Below are 23,893 nucleotides of genomic sequence, written 5' to 3' on the forward strand. Positions count from 1 at the left end.
AAGCTCTCTTCTGACCTCTACATGTGCCATGGGGCATGCTCACACACACACAAATAAATAAGCAAATAAATAAATAAATGTAATAATTTTTAGGCACAAGTTTAAGGCTTAAAGTTTTTAAAAAACAATTTTCAAATGAACATCCCCCAACAACCACCAGCAATTCAAGCACTTAAGAAATCATCCAATAACTATGAAAATAGTGGCCCTTACAGAACAAACAAACTAAGGAGAAAATTACTCTACATGTGACCTGAATACTAGATCATAAAAGCAATACAGTTCGACTTTTTTCTATGAGTTGTAGGGAATATCAAAGATACTGAGACTACAGAGACTTTGCAGTAAGGACTCTAAGTTTCCTGGAAAAAAGAAATTCATCCCCTAGACAAGACTTACATGACTGTGACCCTGAACAGCAAACTGAACATAGCCCTATCAGACACAGAGAATCAGAACTACTCCATCTGAGCTGCTATAGAATTCTTCAACGACAGAAACAGTGATAATGATAAACAATTCTGTTTTTAATCAATGAATTAGACTAATGTGGCAAAAAGCAATAAACATGTAGTACAGATTTCTCAAGGATTTAATATACAGTCATCAGAAATGCATATTTAAAAATTCAAACTATTCTTTTTATGTGTATATATGTGGGAATGTAAATATGTGCACAGGAATATGTGCAGGTGCATTTGTGTGGAGGCCAGACATTGACATCAAATGTCTCGATCAATTACTCTCCACCTATACCTGAGGCAAAAGCTCACTGAATCCAGAACTGATATTTGGAGTAGCCAGCTTCATTCAAGGGAGCTCCTGTTTTCGCTTGTTGTCACTGGGATGACAGACAGATGGGATTTCCTGATAACCCATGGATTTTATGTAGATTCTGGGGAGCTGAAATCCAGTTTTTATGTTTGTACAACAAGCATTTTTTTCCAATTAGCCATCTCTCGTGTTCTTTGAAGTAAAAGCTCCTTAATGTTAGATGATTTTTAGAAATGATTCAAGAATTTTTACTATTTACTCAACAAAAAATGCAAACACTGATGAGAACACTCATACATCAATGGCCACAGTTGATAAATCACAGTTGAATAAATTTTCAAAAGCATAAAGATGCAGTACATAAACTAACAAATTATATATTAATAAAAGAATCAACAGATATACATACTAATATTGATTTTTTTAAAAAAAAAAGGTTGAAGAAATAGCATCAAAACAGCAAAGTATGGGCCAGCAAGATATCTCAGGAGGTAAATATGCTTGCTTCCAGGACTGATGAAATGAGTCTGATATCGGAATCAGAATGATAAAAACTGACTCCCAGGAACTGTCCACAAACCTCCACACACTGTGACAAGCGCAAGTCCACACATATACACATATGCATAAGTACATAAAATAAGTAAATGAAATGTAATGAATTATTTTAAAAGACAGAGCATCACTCTATTTGTACAAAGCTCCAAAATGGGGCCTGAAGGAACACACCTTTAATCCTAACACTCAGGAGGCAGAAGAATATCTTTGTGAATTTAAGGCCAGACTGGTCTGCTTAGGGATTTCTAGGCTACTCACAGCAACACAATGAAATCCTGTCTTTAAAAAACAAACTAAAATACTTCTACAACAAGCAAACTACAGGCCAGGCGGTGAAAGCGCACGCCTTTAATCCCAGCACTTGGGAGGCAGAAGCAGGCGGATCTCAGTGAGTTCGAGGCCAGCCTGGTCTACAAGAGCTAGGTCCAGGACAGGAACCAAAAAGCTACAGAGAAACCCTGTCTTGAAAATAAAAAACAAAAACAAAAACAAAAAAAAAAAAACTGATGAAGCTGAAAGCCCTTAGCATGATCAAGTATACTTGAAGAGGAGAGATAAGAAATTCAGTGTAAAAAACTCAGAGATAGGAAAGTTATTATATATTTATTGTGACTGAAGAGGCATTAGGTAGTTAAATGCATTTGTAAAAGGTCATACAATTGAACACGGAAATGTGTCAATTTTAATGTAAATTATATCTTTGTTCCATGAATTTTTCTAATTTTAAGAATATGGCCAAATAACAACGGTAGAATCAGGAACTGGGGGAAAAATCATATTTCCTTAGAATACCCATGCCCTGTGGTTCTTCCAACCAACTCTGCAACTTAGAAACTTTAGAAACATGAAAAGCCTTTTAAAACCTTATAAACCTAACCTTACCCGTCACTGGTTGTTTATACCCTTGGGCAAGGAAAAAAAAAAGAGTAAGGATAATATTAGCAATACTATTTGAATATTAACTTAAACACACTGCTGTTAAGCTCCCGAGCATTATAAATAATGCGCTTCTCTATTTTCATGACTGATACCTCAAGTTCAAGCACAGTACATTTACTTGCACTTTCACTGAAATACAGTAGCTCAAAAAAAAAAAAACCCATTATTTGGAGCGTTAACACAGGAACTATCCAATGTAAATTGCTTATTAATTCAACTGCTCATTCTTCTCGACAATATGACTAAAAAAAGACTTTGATAACATCTCCAGATTGCTATAACAGTTTTCCCTTAAATTATATTTTGTTAAATTATAAAAAAATATTCTCGATGTTATAGCAGCTCTAAATTGTATTTAGAAACAAATTTTTTATTTTTTTCACTTTCTGTAATTTATAAGTAGACTCAGGTATTTTCAAAGTTTTATCCAATACACTACAGAATTTTACACTTTCTAACAGGAAATATATATATATATATCCTATGCCCCCAGTAACACACTTTATAGAGTACTACATACACCATGGCTTATTAAAATTTTCATTGCATTTCTTGTTTCAAAAGTACCTAACATTCTGAGTATTTTCTTACTGAAAGTTTCTTTGAAAAGGAAAAACAAATTGCATAACTGAACACTAGCATCAAAATTAAAGAGGTGATCTTAAGACATTTGATTTGGGGCTCTTTAATTTTTTACATTCAAACCTCTCTTGGTATAAAAATGTAAATGTGTGTGTGCATGTGGGCCCATAGTTGGGAGTCAGAGGACAACTTGCAAAAGCCAGTTCTTTCTTTATCCCATGAAGGGATCAAATATGGGCTGCCAGGCTTGACAACAAACACCATTACCTGCTGAGCTACCTCCCGGCTTTGTATTTTGAATTATAAAGATGTATATATGTCTGCTTTGGCATAATAATACGTGACCATGATCTCAGCCTAACCTCTCTACATGATAAGACTATATGACAAGAAGAGAGGAGGGAGTGAACAACATATTTGTGATGTACTACATCCATAGAAATAAAATTCTTAAAACAAAGAAACAGAAACACTGAGATTAAATGCTACTCTTTTAAACATTAAAAACTCACGAGAGAATCTTGAACTATTTAACTTATTACCAACATAGACAAGTGAATTAAACACACAAACACACCTACACACACCTTTTTGAAAAAAAAAAATAGAAGATGATTTGATAATGTCTTTCCAGGAAGGAAATATTTCCAATGAAGAAAAGAATTTAAAGATTCTGTTTTTAACAATAAATAATAACTTGGGATAGGCTTGGTGGCGCATACCTGTAATCCCAGCCCTTGGATTTACACAGGAAGTTTCTCAGTTTGAGGTCATATCAAGCTATAGAGCAAAACCTTATCTCCACATAAAATGATTAAAATTGATCATGAGAGAAAGGCTTAGTTCAACCTCTGTGGTATGTAATTTTTCAAACATTTAAGAAAACTACAAATTCATAAATTCTTTGATACTGAGACTATACTTATACAAAGCAGTCATATATTTAAAAATGTGTAAGTAATTTACAAGTATCCTGTGAATCACTGTAATAGCAAAAATTAAGAAGTGACATGCCATGTATAAAAATCACATTAGAAAAAAAACAATGCTGACAGTGGTAGCAACAGTCAGTAACTGAGTGCTTACTCACTATCTACTAACAAGCTTTCATGTCAATACATTTAATTTGCCCAACAGTTTTATGAGAATGTACTAGTCTTTCTCAATGTACAGATGAGAAAACTAAGACCTCTAACAGCAATTTGCAAACAGATTTGGCTAGTAACTGATATACTTTGACAGAATGGCTAGGACTAATCACTATTTGTTCTTCATTATTAAGGGTTCCACTGAACTGTCAAAATACATTAATGCCATCTGGGATTGATAGAGAATAATGTGCATGATACACTCATATATTCCAAAAGAAATACTTAAATATATATCATATATTAAAATATTACTAAAAAGGTATGTGGTAAGCTGAAAAACCTGGTTACGTTCAGGAAAAAGAAAACATGACTGATATTTGAGGGGTAAGAAATATATAACATATGTTTCTGAAATATCTTGAAGGATGTATTTCTCAAAACAAAGTATACATAAATGAGTAGAATAAATCCTTTTAAAAATTTTAATTATTTTTTTTAATATGAGTGTATGCCTGGTGTCTGCAAGAGTCACAAGAGTCAAATCCACTAGAACTGGAGTTACAGATGGTTGTGAGCCACAAGAGGGCATGGAAGAACTGAACCTTTCTCTTAGAACCAGAAAGTAATTCCAGCAGTTGTCTAACCATTTCTACCTACAGTCTTCATATACAGAGAAAAAAGGGCCAACAGCACTAGATACCCTTATCCAAAATATCGTATATTTACCAGATTTAAGAGAATGAAATAAAGAAGTAGTAAACTGTCTCAAAGGTATCTTTGTAAACATTATTATAGTATGGAGAACTGGAATCCTCTTCTTTGATGCTTCTTTCCCATTTGAAATTTTCCTTCCCCTAGGTCCTGTACTAGCCATAGTAGGAACCTAACCTTTGTCTCAGGCCAAGTAAAAATAAAAATGCATAAAGGTGACAGTTACCTGAAGAAATAAAAGACAGGAGACTAAAAACAGGTAAATTCTTGCTACCTGATAGTATAACAGGATTTCAAATAATATTATAGTTTCTAGTTTTTAATGACATCACATTGCATACTCAGAACTTGATGTCACTGACACAAAGATGTGATGAAATATAATAACCCTTCTATACTAGCAAAAAGTATTCCAAACAGAAAAGTCCTTCCAAGTGTTCTATATATGAATCATCCTTTTATTTAAAAGATTAGAGTTACAGATTCTTAATAAATATTACCTAACATTGTGATGTTAAAGGGATACTATAAACATGACAGGGCCAACTTTTGGTTCTCTCTCTCTCTCTCTCTCTCTCTCTCTCTCTCTCTCGTTTCTTTCATTTTTACTTTCTTGTGCTGGGGAGTTCCATCCAGACAGGTGAGTGTGTGCCATCCTGGGGCAGATGGTCAGAGAAGGGAGAGCAGGGCCCCTCCAGCTCCTGCTGCAGGGGCTTCGTTATTTGACAAGACCTTGCCTCCCCCAAGCCTGCCCAATTGTCTGGAAAGTCCTTGGCACAGGAACAGTTCCTGCTCCTGCACTCAGGCTATCCACCCAGAGGGGTGAGTGTCTGCTTGCCTAACCAGAAGGGAGTACAAGGCACTTCCTACTCCTGCTGCAGGAGCTTCTTTATTCCACATGACCCAGCCCTCCCCCCAAGTTCGTCCTTTTGTCTGCAGGGTCCTTGGACTACCAGAAGTCCCTGTTCCTGTACTGAGGAGATCCATCCAGATGGATGAGTGTGTGCCATCCTGGGGCGGAAGGTGCAAGAAGGGAGCACAGGGACTCTCCAGCTCCTGCTGCAGGGGCTTCTTAATTCCCCCAAGCCTGCCCTATTGTCCACAAGGCCTTTTGCCCTGGAACAGTTTCTGCTCCTGCACTGAGGAGATGAACACAGAATGTCAGTCACAGCAAAGATTGGACCAAGACACCAAGACTCTCCTGGCTGCATTTGAAGGAAAAGATGGGCAGGCGCCAATGCAAGAATTACTCCAAAAACCTAAAAGGCTACATGATAATACCAGAATCCAGGAATCACGCAACAATAAGACTGAAACACCCTATTCCAGAAGTAGAAGAAATCGACTTTAAACATAACATAATGAAAATAATAGAGGACCTTAACAGGATGTGAAAAACTGCTTTAAAGAAATGGAGAAGACAAACAAAAAGGTTGAAAGAATGAATAAATCTCTCAAAGATATCCAAGAAAACCAAGATAAAGCAATCAAACAGGTAATGGAAACAGTTCAAGACTTGAAAAATGAAATGGAGGTAATGAAGAAGACACAAAATAGGGGAAGGCTGGATATGAAAAATCTGGGTAAACAAACAGGAACTACAGAAACAAGTATAACCAACAGAATACAAGAGATAGAAGGAAGAATCTCAGACGCTGAAGATATTATAGAGGAAAAAAGATCATTGATTAAAGAAAATAACAAATCCAACAAATTCTTAACACAAATCATCCAGGAAATCTGGGACACCATGAAAAGACCAAACCTAAGAATAATAGGAGTAGAAGAAGGAAAAGAATTACAGCACAGAGGCCCAGAAAATATATTCAACAAAATTATAGAACAAAACTTTCCCAACATAAAGAAGGATATTCCTATGAAGTTACAAGAAGCATACAGAACACCAAATAAACTGGATCAAAACAAAAATCCCCTCGCCATATAATAATCAAAACATACAGATTAAAGAAAGAATATTAAGAGCTGCAAGGGGAAAATGTCAAGTAACATATAAAGGGAAACCTATCAGAATTATACCTGACTTCTCAATGGAAACCATGAAAGCCAGAAGGTCTTGGATACATATGCTACAGACACTAAGAGACCATGGATGCAAGCCCAGACTAACTACTATACCCAGCAAAGCTCGCATTCACGATCGATGGAGATATTCCAGGACAAAAACAGATTTAAATAATATGTAGCCATAAACCTAGCCTTACAGAAAATACTAGAAGGAAAACCACAAACCAAGGAGCCAACAACACCCATAATAAAACAAGCACTTGAGAACCCTAAACCACCACAATTCAAAGAAGGGAAACACACAAACACTGCCACCAAAAAAAATAATAATAATAATAGGAGTTAACAATCACTGGTCATTAATATCACTTAATATCAATGGAATCAATTCACCAATAAAAAGGCACAGGTTAAGAGAATGGATATAACAACAGGATCCAACATTCTGCTGTTTACAAGAAACACCTCAACATCAAAGACAGACACTACCTCAGAGTAAAGGGTTGGGAAAAGGTTTTCCAATCAAATGGACCAAAGAAACAAGCGGGTGTGGCTATACTAATATCTAACAAAATTGATTTCAAACTAAAATCAATCAAAAGAGATGAAGAACGACACTTTATACTCATAACAGGAACAATTCATCAGGAGGAAGTCTCAATCCTGAATATCAACATCCCTAATATAAAAGCACACACATATGTAAAAGAAACATTACTAGAACTTAAAGCATACATCATACCCCACGATCTAATAGTAGGAGATTTCAACATTCCTCTCTCACCAATAGACAGGTCAATCAGAAAGAAATTTAACAGAGAAATAAGAGAACTAACAGATGTAATGAACCAAATGGACTTAACAGACATCTATAGAACATTCCACCCAAACAGAAAAGAATATACTGTCTTCTCAGTATCTCATGGAACCTTCTCAAAAATTGATCACATAATAGGTAACAAAGCAAACATCCATAGATACAAAGAAATTGTAGTAACCACCCGTGTACTATTGGGTCATCATGGAATAAAGTTAGAATTCAACAACAATTCTACCTCCAGAAAGCCTACAAACTCATGGAAACTGAATAGTCAACTACTGAACCACCCTTGGGTCAGGGAAGAAATAAAGAAAGAAATTAAAGTCTTACTTGAATTCAATGAAAATAAAACACAATATACCAAAACCTATGGGACACTATGAAAGGAGTGCTAAGAGGAAAGTTCATAGCACTAAGTGCCTACATGAAGAAAACGGAGAAAGCACACATTGGAGAATTAACAGCACACCTGAGAGCGCTAGAAAACAAAAGAAGCAGACTCATCCAGGAGGAGTAGAAGACTGGAAATAATTAAACTGAGGGCTAAAATCAACAAAAGAGAAAGACAGAAAACAATCCAAAGAATCAATGAAACAAAGAGCTGGTTCTTGGAGAAAATCAACAAGATTGACAACCCCCTATCCAAACTAATCAAACGGCAGAGAGAGAACACGCAAATTAACAAGATCAGAAATGAAAAGGGTGACAAACCACAGACTCAGAGGAAATTCGGAGAATCATTAGATCTTACTACGAAAGCCTGTATGCCACAAAATTGGAAAATGTGAAAGAAACGGACATTTTTTTAGATAAGTACCATATACCAAACTTAAATCAAAACCAGGTGAAAATTTTAAATAGACCTGTAAGTCGCGAGGAATTAGAAGCTTTCATCAAAATCCTCCCTACTAAAAAAAGTCCAGGATCAGATGGTTTCAATGTAGAATTCTACCAGAACTTCCAAGAAGAGCTAATACCTACACTCCTTAATGTGTTTCACAAAATAGAAGAGTCATTGCCAAACTCCTTTTATGAAGCTACATTTACCCTGATACCAAAACCACACAAAGACTCAACCAAGAAAGAGAATTGGAAAGGAATAAGTCAAACTTCTGTTATTTGCAGATGATATGATAGTGTACATAAGCAACCCCAAAACTCTACCAAAGAACTCCTACAGCTGATAAACACTTTTAGTAATGTGGAAGGATACAAGAGCAACTCCAAAAAAATCAGTTGCCCACCTATACACAAAGAACAAGGTAGCAGAAAGGGAAATCAGAGAAAAACGACCTTTCACGATAGCCACAAATAGCATAAAGTATCTTGTGGTAACTCTAACCAAGGAAGTGAAAGATCTATTTGACAAGAACTTTAAGTCTTTGAAGAAAGAAACTGAAGAGGATACCAGAAAATGGAAGGCTCTCCCATGCCCTTGGATTGGGAGGATGAACATAGTAAAAATGACAATTCTACCAAAAGCAATCTATAGATTCAATGCAACCCTCATCACAATCCCTACAAAATTCTTCACAGACCTAGAGAGAACAATAATCAACTTTATATGGAAAAGCAAAAAACCCAGGAGAGCCAAAACAATCCTATACAATAAAACTACTTCCGGAGGCATTACCATCCCTGACTTCAAACTCTATTACAAAGCTACAGTAATGAAAATAGCCTGATATTGGCATTAAATCAGAGATGTTGACCAATGAAATCGAATTGAAGACCCAGATATTAATCCACAAACCTATGAACACCTGATTTTCGACAAAGGAGCTAAAATTATACAATGGAAGAAAAAAAGCATCTTTAACAAATGGTGCTGGAATAACTGGATATCAACCTGTAGAAGAATGAAAATAGATCCATATCTATCACCATGCACAAAACTCAAGTCCAAATGGATTAAAGATCGCAATATTAATCTGACTACACTGAACGTGATAGAAGAGTAAGTGGGAAGTAGTCTGCCACACATGGGCACAGGAGACCACTTCCTATGTATAACTCCAGTAGCACAGACATTAAGGGCCTTCTTGAATAAATGGGACCTCCTGAAACTGAGAAGCTTCTGTAATGCAAAGTACACAGTCGTTAAGACAAAAACGCAACCTACTGAATGGGAGAAGATCTTCACCAACCCTGCATCAGACAAAGGTCTGATCTCCAAAATATATAAAGAACTCAAGAAACTAGACATTGAAACTCTAATTAACCCAATTAAAAAATGGGGTATTGAACTGAACAGAGAATTCTCAACAGAAGAAGTTCAAATGGCAAAAAGATACTTAAGGTCATGTTCAACCTCCTTAGCAATCAGGGAAATGCAAATCAAAAGAACTTTGAGATACCATCTTACAACTGTCAGAATGGCTAAAATCAAAAACAACAATGATAGCTTATGCTGGAGAGGATGTGGAGTAAGGGGAACACTCATCCATTGTTGGTGGGAATGCAAACTTGTACAACCACTTTGGAAATCAGTATGGTGGTTTCTCAGGAAACTGGGAGTCAACCTACCTCAGGGTCCAGCAATTCCACTCTTGGGAATATACCCAAGAGATGCCAAATCATATTACAAAAGCATTTGTTCAACTATGTTCATAGCAGCACTATAGACAGAACCTGGAAACAACCTAGGTGTCCCTCAATAGAAGAATGAATAAAGAAGGTATTGCACATATACACTTTAGAGCTCTACTCAGCGGTAAAAAACAATGACATCTTGAATTTTGCAAGCAAATGGATGGAAATAGAAAACACTTTACTGAGTGGGATAACCTAGACTCAAAAAGAGGAACATGGTATGTACTCATACATAAGTGGATTCTAGCCATAAACAAAGGACATTGAGCCTATAGTTTGTGATCCTAGAGAAGCTAAATAAGAAGGTGAACCCGAAGAAAAAACATATATTTATTCTCCTGGATATTGGAAGTAGTTAAGATGGCCGGGCAAAAGTTGGGAGCACGGGGCGGGGCAGGGGGGTTGGGGGGGAAAGGAGATGGGGAGAGTGAAGGGAGAAGGGAAGGTTTGGGGAGAGCTTGTGGGGAATGGGATGGTTGAGATGGATGAAGGGTGGATATGTGAACAGGGAAGAAGATATCTTAACTAAGGGAGCCATTTTAGGGTTGGTAAGAGACTTGGCTCTAGAGGGGTTCCCAGGTGTCCAAGGGGATTTTCCCCAGCTAGGTCCTTGGGCAGTAGAGGAGAGGGTGTCTGAACTGGCCTTCTCCCATAGCCACACTGATGAATATCTTGTGGTGAATATCACAATAGAACCTTCATCTGGCGAGGGATGGAGATAGAGACAGAGACCCACATTGGAGCACTGGACTGAGCTCCCAAGGTCCAGATAAACAGCAGAGGGAGGGAGAACATGAACAAGGAAGTCAGGACCATGAGGGGTGCGTTCACCCAGGGAGACGGTGGGACTGATCTAATGGGAGCTCACTAAGGCCAGCTGGACTGGGACTGAACGAGCATTAGATCAAACCAGACTCTCTGAATGTGGCTGACAATGAGAGAAGATTGAGAAGACAATGATAATGACACTGGGTTTTGAGTCTACTGCATGTACTGGCTTTTTGGGAGCCTACTCAGTTTGGAAGTACACTTTCCTAGACCTGGATGTAGCGGGGAGGGCCTTGGACTTCCCAGGACAGGGCACCCTGACTTCTCTTAGGACTGGAGAGTAACGGGGAGGGGAGGCTGGGGGAATGGGGAGGGAAATGGGAGGAGGTGGAAGTTTTTAATACATAAATTAAATTAAAAAGAGATTGCTAACAAGTATCAATTAATTGGTTAGAAAACATTAGGAAAAGAAAAGCAGTGCTAGATTACTAAAACTAATAGCGATTCAATAAAGAAATACCAACATACAGTAAATGCAGGGCTCACTAATTAAATAAGTAGTATAGTGCCTGTAAGAGTATTTTTAAAGAGCTAAGAAGGGGAGCTGGGAAAAGTGCAGAGGGAAAGAGCACAGATTCTTGTTGTTTTCCAAAAAACATTTCGAACAAAATTTGTTAAATATGTTGAGGTGTATGTGAATTACCTAGGTTATGTATGAATGGGGGGGAAATAAAAACTTATTAAGAAGATATTTTATAAAATATTTTAGAATGTCTTAAAAGTTGTGATTGTATTTTCACTGATGAGTCTGTCTCTAGATGGCAGTCTACACTTTGTAACACAGCTAGCTAAAAATATAACGATGGTTGTGCATTATATTGGTAAATTAGCATCTGTTATTTATGTTTTTGGAGAAACGAGCTCTGTAAGTGGGTTCTCCCATTTATTCCCTAAGGTTCAGACCCAAACATGATTTTCTCAGAAGTGTTCTCCAAAGTTCCTTCTCTAGAAATGGATTGTGACAAGGAACAGAGAATAACAGCACAAGAGTAAAGTTACGACTATTACTTATCTCATGCCATAAGAAGTACTACAGTGACTAAGAAGAGCAGAAGTTTAGCCATGGGCAGCTGAGTAATGAAGAGCACTGACTGAGAAACTTCAGGACTGTCTGAACTTTTGTGCTCTATGTTATCTCTATTAGTATTTGCTTTCCTTGGAAGTATCAATCAAGGCAATATCTTCTGTGCCAGTAGTCTATGGAGAACTCCAGCTGACTGCCTTAAAGGGACTTCCCAACTATCTGAACTAGTACCCACCCATATGACATTCCAGTCTTCCTTCCTCTCCCTCCCCTTCCTTATTTATTCCTTAATAAACCTGCTCATTCAAAACAAAAATGATGTCCGAACTCTGGATCATATAAAACAGTGATAGATAAAGCAAATGCCAAAAAGAAAAAAAAAATCACATACTGGCACGTGATTGTCAGTTACCTAGTCTCTCAGGACTATACAAGGGGCATGGTATCTTTATTAGAACAGGCAACTCATTAAATGTTAGTTTATCAAATTTTAAAATTTGGTTGACTGGTGATAGGTAACCCATTTCTGAAAGTAAGCATTGTTCATCGTTCATTAAAGATGTCTAAACATTTTCCTCAAATCTTAACACTGTTAAAATAACTTCATTTTTAGTGTTCAAGCTCTTTACATGAGACAAAAGAAATGATAGAGAAAAACTAAATTTACATTTAAAATGTCAGTAAATTCTGTATTCTGTGCTTCTAAAATGGTTTAAAACTTAGTTTAACACTCCTACACATGCTATGATATGATAGGAATTCAATAATAGAATGCCTGAAGAAAATATACCAGAATGTGGGTCCAAACACAAGCATAAAAAAAAAGGTAAAAAAATGATCCCTAAGTGTCTTCTAGGAACAGAGTGTTGTAGAAAACTATGTCCCTCATCATGTGCTAACTCTCTAGCATAGCCCAAAAGAAAAACTGTCCCAGAACCCCATGCACAGACCCAGTCCAACCACAGGTCGGAGAGGGCATTCTCAATATTGACAGGTACCACATGGCACCCTGTGACAATGACTACAGGCAGGAACCCCTTGTGTCAGTTGGTCAAACCATACCCCAAACCCTCATCCTTTAAATGACCCCAGACAGTATTACTCCTTCCACCTTCACCTGAAAACAGAACAGCATTCTGCTTCCTGAATTTCTGAAGAACTACCAATTTGCACTGTGACCCTTAACCCTGACACCACAAAACCACCTGTAGAACCTAGACATAGATCCTAGACAGTCCTACAAAGAATCTGAACATTAGCAGAGTATTAATCTAAACCCAGAGAAGGTTTGGTTTTAGAATGAGAAGTGAAAATTTTCTCTAGCTGGGCTGGGAACACTTCAGAAATTCCATTCAAGTATGTTAAGATGCTGCCCCCCAAACTGTATTCAGGGAACCAAGTACCTGATCTACAATGTGAAAAAATATGATAACAAAAATTCTAACACCCATTTAACAAAGGTGAGAGCAGATAGCCGGACCAATAAACACCACTAATAACCTAACTCCAGATGCCTAGGTCCCATTGCAAGAACACATGCCTCACACAAAAATAAAAACAATTTTTCTCCTCCAGAAATTTGAACCACAGTGTTGATTGATAATCCCTGAGAAAAGCAACTTAGTTAATACATAAGGCAATTTGTTCGTTAGTATTCTAATAAGAAAGAGTGTGGATTTGGGTGGGTGGGACAACAGGGAGAGGGTGGGGAAGTGGAAACTGTGATCAGAATATACTTTATAAAAAAACTAGTTTGAACTTTAAAAAAAAGACAATGATTTCAAAACACCAATTACAAAAATGTTCAAGGAACTCAAAGAGAATATAAATAAATGCCAAAATAAAAACCACAAAGGCAAAAACAGATGAATAAATTATAAAATAAAAATTAATAAAAATGTGAAAATAGAATTCATTAAAGAGAATCTCTAAAGAAAAGGCAACTTGACATAAATATGCAAAAACAGAAACCCAGAAAGTCAAAGTTCAAAGATTTGCATCTATAGACTGGATCAAGTGGAAGAGAGAATATCAGGCCTTAAAGAAAAGTTACAGGAACAGGAAAACATTCAAAAGAAAATATTAAATCAAATAAATCCCATGAAAGGAACATAAAAGAACTCTGGGACACAAAAAGGGCAAGCCTACACAAATCAAATGTGTAGAAGAATCAAAGGCAGTATTTTCAACCACCAGGCGGTGGTGGCGCATGCCTTTAATCCCAACACTCGGAAGGCAGAGGCCAGTGGATCTCTGTGAGTTTGAGGCCAGCCTGATCTACAAGAGCTAGTTCCAGGACAGGTTCCAAAGCTACAGAGAAAACATTTCTTGAAAAATCTTTAAAAACAAACAAACAGACAGACAGACCAACAAAAAACCCACCCCAATCAAAGTTAAGAGATGCATATCAGGGTACAAGATGGATAAACAGAACAACGCCAAATGGACAGGCAGGGAAAACAAGCTCCCCACTTCAAAGAGCATGTATTAGTATCTTTGGAAATACCCATAACAATTTTCATTTCAATAAAAAACTAAATGTACTGAAACAAAGAAATAAAACTAAAAGATACAATCGGAAAGCAGAGAAGAATGCTGGCAATCAGTTTGCATTCTCCTTTTACTGTTTTTGGTGCCTCAATGTGATGATTAAATGATGCATCTACCCTGCTCACTGACATGTTTGTAGAAACATCCTTATAACACCCAGAGGTATGTTTCCATGATGGTCTAAATTAAATGAAGTTGACAAGATTAAGCATCACACTCACTGTCGAAACTTTGTTAAAAATGAAGACAAAAAATTAATGCTAAAATTTATGATTAAAAAGCAATCATAAACAGTAATTTTCTGTTTTTCTTTGAAGATTTTGAAAGACAGAAATGCATTGCTACTTAGGCAGGTAACACTGACCAGGAAAAGAGCAAATACCCTTAAAACACACTCTGCTAAAAATGATCAAAACAAAATTGTAGTGGCAGGTAAAGTTACACTGATAAAGTGACAGGTTCAATAAACAGCATGTATTTTACAACTGTGTACCTCGACATCCTGAACACTGGATAAAAAAGTTGATTAAATCCAGAAGTGCGATGTCCCTGTCCTGTTTATATGATTCAATCCAGTCATCCACCACGGACTGTAGGGAAAAAAATACAAAAATAATTTTAAAAAATTTTGACAATACGCTAAACAGATTTTTTTAAGTGTGTGTGTATATGAAAGTGATTAAATAAGACAATATCTTACCTGAAGCTAGTGCTCTGTTGTCAAATAAAAGCACACTTCTCTATTTATAAGGTTGATAAGAGGTTCATTACTAGAGCTCAAAGATTTGTTTACAATAAAGCTGACAGTAAAAATCTCATCAAAGTAAGTTACTATTAAACAAAATAATTTTAAGCTTATATGATAAATATTAAAATTGACATATATAGATATGTGATTTTTAAGTTTAGCAAACTTAATCCACTATAGTGTACACAAAGAATGCATATCAAGGCAACAAGCAATTTTTTAAGTAATGTAAGGATGGTTCTGTATTGGCAAATGAAATGTATGAATCAAAATTATAGGAAAAACTTCTGTACTACTTACTAGATTTCAGAGAGTAGTAAAATCACTGACGCAACTATTTTTCCATATTTTTACAATAAAATAGCTTAAATATATACTTAAGAAAAGACAAAATCCTAAATGATCTAGCTGTTTGAATGTTTAAGATACTTCAAATAACCAGAAATAAGTCAACCACCCAACATAGCCTGTATTAAAAGCAAACATTAGTGAAATATTGCAAAAAAGCAATGACATGAAATAAGAACACCAAAATCTAACTTTCTTTAGTGATGTACCTACTTATAAGTTCTCACGATCTCCCCCACTCATGTCTGATTCTATCATGTAATCCTGATTAAGCTCTGGTTTACCAAAAAAGGAGGGTGTTGAAGCAGGGAAGTAAGGAAGAAGAGGAGATTACATGGGAGGAAAAAATTAAGCTAGTGATTAACTGGGAAGATAAATAGTATGGACAACGGAAGATACTGATTGTCAGATTATATACACATAAAAATACCAAAATGATAATCCATCATTATATATGTAAAATAAAAAATTATAAAAAGAAGACCAAAGTCTACTAATGTTATTCAGCAGATTAGTAATGGTGACAAGATAGCTGGATAAATGTTTATGTACAAAGTAAGTTAACAAAATCAGCATTAGTTAGAAAACCAATGGATAACTGGACTGCAATCAAATAGAGATGCTAGAACATCTAGAGAAAAATTAACTTTGTACATCACAAAGGATACAGAAAATAAGTTTAGAAAGAAGCATTATGTTCTGAATTCCTTTTAAAATTTTAGTATTAGATTAATAAAGCCTATGTTTACCATATTTTTAAAAATCTAACTGCCATTCTAATTCAATTTAATCTAATCTAATTAACTGTAATTCTAATTAAAATTGCTTAAGACTTTATCCAGTGAAAGAGGTTGTATAGCTTCAAAGGAAATGTATAAAATCAATTTTTTTTTAAAAAAAATGGTGGCGCACGCCTTTAATCCCAGCACTTGGGAGACAGAGGCAGGCGGATCTCTATGAGTTCGAGACCAGCCTCGTCTACAAGAGCTAGTTCCAGGGCAGGCTCCAAAACCACAGAGAAACCCTGTCTCGGGAAAAAAAAAAGTCCATGAAAATATATTTAATAAAGTGACATGCACAAACTTAAATTATATAATGAGAAAATTCTACAAATGTAGATATATAATCATAACCAGATAAAGACATAAAATATTTCAAGGATTGAAATATATTTTCAACCTCCCTTCCGAACATGAAACCCTCTTCAGCCCAAAAGTAAACTATTTTAGTGATATTTATAACTGACAATTAGTTTGAGAAGAATAATTTTTAAAGTTCATATAAGGTATGCATCATCCTTCAAAAAAACTGTATCACATTCATTCACATTGTTATTGGTGTGTATTGTTGTGTGCGTTTGTGTGTGTACAACCACATGTGTTTTCGATTTCTTTTTAAGACAGGTTCTGGTGTCACTATGCAGCATATCCTGCCTAGCATGAAATTTACTGTGCAGAACAGGTTGGCCTTATATACCTTTGCCTCCTCAGTTCAGTGATTAAAGTTAAGTGTTATCAATTTCTGATTACATTGTTTACTGTTTGTTTTTCAATATCAGTGATTCTTTCATTACAAAACGAAATCAATTTGTTCCCTAAACTTGATACATTAATGGTGCTTCTACTTTAGGGATATTACAACCAAACTCTTATGTACACACCTTTTGGTGTTGGTATAGTTCTTTTTCTATTTTAAACATAACTAGCAGACTGGTTAATACACAGAATAAACACAAGATCTCCTAGTTTATTTTCTATTTCTGTAATAAAAAATGCCCTGAACTAAGAGAAAAAGGGGTCATTTGCTCACAGTATTGTTTCAATACATCATTACAGGAAAAACAAAGCAGGAGGAACTTAGTCCTTCTACACGCATTACACTCATTGTCAAATAAAGAGAGCAGTAAATTACCACATGTACACTACTGTTCAACTTTTCCTCGCCTCTTGACTCAATCTAGGGACCAGATCATTAAATGTTGCAGCCAGTATTCAGGATGAGCCACCAGAACTAACTACAATATAAAATCCCTTACAGGCATGTCCACGGACCATCTTGATCCAAGCAATTCCACATTCAGATTCCTTTCCAAGATAATTCTAGAATGTGTCAAGTGGACAATAAAAATCAACATCACACAAATATTACCAGATTACGCAAACCATAAAATGTAAAGTTAATACACCAAGTTTCATTCTACCAATAATAAATAAGATCCAGTAATGTCTGCTTTGTAGAGGCTTCATGTCAATACAAATACGAGGTAGGTATTTTCAATCCATTTGAATTAAACTCCATGGTTGGTCATATTTTCCCTTCCAGGACTCCTTATCGAGAAGAGGTTTCTTTCAAATAAGGAGAAGATTTTCTTTCTTTTTTTTTTATAAATAATATTTATTTATTTATTTATTATGTACACAATATTCTGTCTGTGTGTATATCTGCAGGCCAGAAGAGGGCACCAGACCTCATTACAGATGGTTATGAGCCACCATGTGGTTGCTGGGAATTGAACTCAGGACCTTTGGAAGAGCAGGCAATGCTCTTAACCACTTGAGCCATCTCTCCAGCCCCCAGGAGAAGATTTTCTGACTTAAAATTTCTCTCCTGCAGCATCACATTCACGCCTCAGAAGTTTTGTTTTAAAAGTTAACAAAAAATTAGATGTTGGTGACAAAAGAGGTTGAAAAACGCAGTTGACGGTTCAGGTCTGTTTAAGGTAGCAGGAACTGTAAGATAAAGGTGAGAACTAGAAATGGACATAGCTGTCAAAGTATGGCTCTTAGGTATGAAGTTCAAGACCCCTCCCCATCAAACAACCAGAAAAGAAAACAACAAAAAAGCTTGATGGCAGCAGGTGGTGGTGGCACACACCTTTAATACCAGCAGAGGCAGGTAAGAATCTATGAATTCAAGGCCTGACTGATCTACAGACCTACTTCCAGGACTGCCAGGGCTACACAGAGGAACCTTGACTCGAAAAACAAAATCAAACAAACAAAAAAGCTTTATGGGATAGCTAATAAAATGAGTATAAAGGTCACTTCTATAATGGCCCAGCATTGTTAAGGAATACTGTAACTATATATGGTTACATTATTTTTAATCCCCAAAATGATTTCACTAATAAATACTATTATAAGTTTCCTACGAATCCCCAAAGCATTATGAGGGAATGAGACTGCAGCACGGAAACTTGCAGCACAAGTAGGAAAACTGAATACAGGATACAGCAGGAGTGATAGATAAATAACCAACAAGTACCACACGGAGAAAACTTACGCTATCACAAAAGCGATAACTGAATCTTTGAAAGAAAAAGCTAATTGTATAAATCGAAAATATGCTGAAAAAATAGGCTTCCTTATCCAGAAATGAATGAAATTATACTATTGAAATGCTCAGAGAAAAGCATGAAGTAACAGGATTCTATATAACTAAAGCCCAGAGTGCAAAAATCCTGTCTGGATTTTGAAGCATTATCAAGTGTGAACATAACCAAATAAAAAAGGGATGTAAAGAGAAGAACAAGGGAAGGGACAATAGAGTGAGAAGAGGAGAGGGAAGAAAGAAAGCCATGTATCTACACAAGACACCTCACAATCAAATTGATACAGGGGTATAAGGAAGAGGAAAGGTTTTATACAACGAGGAGGTAAAAATGAGAAAGCAAATGAAAGAAATCATGGAACATCTCACATTAAATACAATGTAAGCTCATAAATAGTGAATAAATATTTTTAAAAGAAAAATCAATACAGGATTATTTTAATCAAAACCATAAAAAATACATCATTCAAATAACAGAAAGATGAAATTTTTGCAGATTTCTGGTAATGGTGATGTACCTGAAACCCCAGCAGTCAAAAAGATGAGGAAAGGGGATATAAGTTTGAAGTCAGACTGTCTCAACTTGGATATCTTCTCAGAAGGGACAGATGAGACAAAACAAACAAAAACACAAGGGGTGTGTGTGTGTGTGTGTGCAGGCGTGTGCAAGCACTTGTGCATATGTAAAAGCCATTAGACCAAAGACTTCACAAAACAATCAGTTTAAGTTGTTTCAAGTTTATCGATACAAACTTAGGTGGGAGGAAAATGAGGTCAAGAACATATGTTATAGTAATTTCACAAAATGATATCTTCTAGAAACGACAGAGAAGTTATACCCATGATGCTACATGAACAGAGCTTCCTACACAAGATCTGAAAAAAATATAACACCTATGGCCATGCTAATATGGAAGGGAAAATCTCAAGGTGTCTCAAATTCAGACCACCCCCCCCCCCCAAAAAAAAGGCAACTAAGAGATACCAACAGTAGTAGCAATAGTTTTCCTCATGGAAAAGTCCCAAACTACTGTTGTTTAAAACCAAGTGGTCATGAAATCCTATACAGAGAGATAACATTATATGGCTTAAATAGGTTATATTTATGTATTTGGGAATGTATATACATATGTATATGTAAAAACAATTAAAGAAACAAAGGCCATGAATTTGGAAGGATTAGTACATGGGAAAGATTGGAGGAATGAAAAGGAAGGAAAGAGTAACACAATTATATTTTATTTTGGTTTTTAAAAAATCTTCCTCGGAAAAAAGAAAAGAAGAAAAATCAAAAATTTTCCTAAGAGGTTTGACAAAAGAGAAAAAAGATTTTCATTGAATCTGGTTTGTTCATCTTATTAAGAGGCTATAAATTATATGTATGTTCTTTGATTTACAAGGTTTTCTTTTAATGATTCAAAAATTATAGAATATTTTAAATAATCTCCAATAGCAGCAGCCTGACCCTTCATTGTTCAGATGAAATAAATTGCATACTTCAAAGACAGGGACATTGTTCAAATATTTGGTTAAATATCATTCAAATAAACAAAAACAGTTACAGATGGCTATATGTGGAATGTATCTGAGAAGTATGCAGCGGACATGGAAGAGACGTCTTCTTAAAAACTGTTCTCAGATTAGGCAAATATGTGATGATAAAGTTTGCCTGAGAATCAGAGTGCGAAGCTATCTACTAGCTAACCATAGAGGTCTGGAGGTCTGTACAGACAGGCAGGAAGTGACATGGTTGAGCAGAGAGAGAGGAAGTGATACAGCGGAAGGTAACAGGAGCTCTTTCTCTTTTTGGCAGGAAAGTTGAGTAGGTAAGGTGGCTGTGGTTTGGCTCCTTCGTCTCTGTTTTCTCAGCATTTTCCCAAATATCTGACTTTGGGTTTTGGTGTAGGAGGGTCTTCTGTCTATGTGTTACCTTCATAGGTTAAATAAAGAGACTACCTTGGCCTAGTTGATAGGGCGAACTCAGGTAGGTGGGGAAGACAGAACAGAATTCTGGGAGGAAGAAGGCAGTGTGGCAAACCCCATGGCTCTCCTCTCTGAGACGGATACTGGCTAGACTCGTGCCGGTAAGCCACAGTAATAAAAATGGGTTAATTAAGATGTGAGAGTTAGCCAAGAAGAGGCTAGAAATAATGGGCCAGGCAGTGTTTAAATGAATACAGTTTCCCTGAAATTACTTTGGGTAAAGCTAGCCGGGTGGCTGGGTGGGACGAAAAAGCAGCCCGCACCCCTATTTACAACAGGATTTTTATTATTAAAACCTATTAGAATTTTTGCTACATATCAGCACCAAACTTAAAGGCACACTTTCACGAAAAAGCCACTTGACTGTGGCTTTGCAGCCAGGAGCATGGGTCAGAGGTGGATGTGAAGCTCCACCTAAGCTGCACAAAGAACTCCTACTGGAGCGACCGCTCCGCCAAGCTATATTTTCTTTTCTCTCCAAGTCTCATGTAAGCATGTTTGGGACTTTCTGTTGTTCTTTTCTTTTTTTTTCCCCCAAATCTCTGAGTAAGTTTGGGATTTTCTTGTAGCCATTCTAAAATAGTTTCCTGCTGCCACCTGAACTCCAGAAGAACCTGGGATCCAAAAGTCAAAAGACTTACCCGCCCTAGACTAGTTGGCTTGGGAAACCAACTCCTTCTCCTGACCCTTCAAAGTGCTTTTTCCATAAAGCCTGTGTACATTTTTCAGACTGCTGTTTTTTTTTTTTATTTCCACCATAGGCTGTGGGCTTTCCCTACATCCCCTTTCTTGTGCTGCCACCCTCAGCTCACGGCTATACAATATCACCTGCAGCTATCTTCCACCCGGCTGTTCTCTGCCTGTGTTCTCCACTCACATGTGCTATGTCTTACAGTTCACTGATATTGTCAGCAGATAGGGTAAAAAAGACAATTGGGAATTCTTATGTGGAGAAATTAGTTAAAAGAGAGAGTTTTTCCCAAATTAAAAAATGGGAAGCACTATTACTATGGAAGCATTTGGATCTCTGTATGATAATACGCTTAACAATTTGAAAGTGCAACAATTAAATAAAAGGAAAACTAATTTAGATGGTTATATAATATCAATTATAAAAACTATCACTTTGATCATTTTTGTTTTTTCATTAAGAAAGTTGGTTAATATGAATGCTAAGATACAAGTTTTAGAAAACTACAATAAAACAGACCATAGAGATAGGCAAATCCAGATAGTGGAATTTAGGAGAACTAATTTCAGAGAACCAATTTTAACACTGCATATAAGGTTAGAGATGAACAGCCTAACGTTTTCAAAAAACTAGCTTTAATTTATCCAGTCACCTAAAAGTAACAACTGCCAGCTGATAAATGTTAGGAATTTTTAGATAATGTCAGCTCTCTGCCAACACAAAAATCATACCCCCCCCCAAAAAAAACCAATCAAACCAAATGACAACAAGCCGAATTAAAGGATATCCAGGTTTAATGAAATTTCTAGGTGCTCGGGTAGCCCCAATGGGAACCATGACCACAGAAGAGATGGGGAGTAGGAGACCATGAAGGGGCTTTCAGAGGAGCAGTTTAAATAGACTGGGGGAGTGGTCAAGGTTTTAGCAGGCTGCCTTGCCGTCCTAGGGGTAAGGGTCAAGGTTTGGTGAGCACAGGGGCAGGGCCTCCAAAGATGGAGGCCAGAAATGGGGACTTACAATAAATATCCACAAGGGTGTGCAAGAGTTAAGTGAACTCCTATGGAAATGTCATATCAAGAAAACAATAGTCTCATATGACATGCATTCACCTTTTGTGAAGTAGATGTTGAACTCAGGTCAATATGTAAGAGACTTATTCCTAGAGACTGAAGAGACTTGTCTAAAGCACTCTTATAGACTAGCCATCAATTAAAATTAAAGACCTTGTGGACTGCAGAGACTAAGACCATCAAACAATGAAGTAGATCTAGAGGCATGGAAATATCTCCAAACCACCTTATTAGGGAAGGATATTATGGTGTACAAAGGCAAACTATATATGATTACCAGGCCCTGAATTTATACAGCACAGAAGATATGGGTGCTTGGTTCAGAACTGAAAGAGAAGGAAGAAAAATTGAGTCATTTACTAAACTTATACATGGCCCAAAGGAAGCCTTTGTGGATTTCCTACAAAGACTGAAATCAGTAATAAATATAATAATACCATTTTCAGAAGCTAGACAAATAATTGAATCTCTGGCTTTTGAAAACGCTAGTGTACAATGCAAACTAGGCCATTAATGGCAAGAATGGCACACCTGGAGGAATGGATCCAAGATACAATGAACAGTGAATCTCATGATCATGATGATGAATGGATGATACTAGAGGTGATTTCCAGGGGCTTGAGAAAAATTGAAATATCAAGTATTTCAGTTGTAAACAAAGTTACAAAATGATTGTAAATAGAGCGTATTGCTTCTAAGCATAATATAAACAAAGCACCTCTCCCTTATGGATTACACAGAAGGTATGGCAAAGGTAGGAATCGGAACCAATGAATGCAGGTCAACAAGGACAGTCAAGGTTACACTTTGTCATAGCAAGTGACCTTGAGAAAACTCTCCAAGGCCCCAATGTCAAATTCAGATCAGTCACTTCCTATAACCATGGAGGAAACTCCTGAGCAATTAAAGAACCTAATGCCTGTAATTTAAAAAAAAAAAAAAAACCAAAAAACAAAAAACTATTGAAATAGGAGCGGCGGGCTACTACGGACAAAGGTGTGGAAGTCAAAATAATTGCATCAGAATCTTGGCATCCAAATTGGCTTCTTCAGGTGGTAAATGTTCAGCTTTTAGGAACTGGAACTTAATCTCAGGTAAAACAGAGCATGAGATGGGTTGAATGTATAGGGTTAGAAGATCAGAGAAGAAAAGTAAAGTCCTATTTGGCTAGGATAACAATGATTTTTGGGAGGACATGATTTGTTAAATCAATGGAAAACTCAGAATAA

At 36.5% G+C, this 23,893-nt stretch overlaps 1 protein-coding gene across 3 annotated transcripts in view; it reads right to left on the bottom strand.

Moving 5' to 3' along the window:
• The window catches only part of Stag1 (stromal antigen 1), a 324,334-nt gene that overhangs the window by 166,082 nt on the left and 134,359 nt on the right, over positions 1-23,893 (bottom strand). For 2 of the 3 annotated variants that reach the window (XM_041677069.1, XM_041677068.1), the window contains exon 5: positions 14,988-15,084. In XM_041677069.1, coding sequence (XP_041533003.1) covers positions 14,988-15,084 — 97 coding nt within the window. Of the gene's footprint in view, positions 1-14,987; positions 15,085-23,893 lie in introns of those variants that run through there. The other variant, XM_041677070.1, reaches the window with a different exon arrangement.

Source organism: Microtus oregoni, unplaced genomic scaffold (assembly GCF_018167655.1).
Source record: "Microtus oregoni isolate MIOR12 unplaced genomic scaffold, Mior012 000028F_ref0000031, whole genome shotgun sequence".
In the NCBI taxonomy this organism is placed as follows: Eukaryota; Metazoa; Chordata; class Mammalia; order Rodentia; family Cricetidae; genus Microtus; species Microtus oregoni.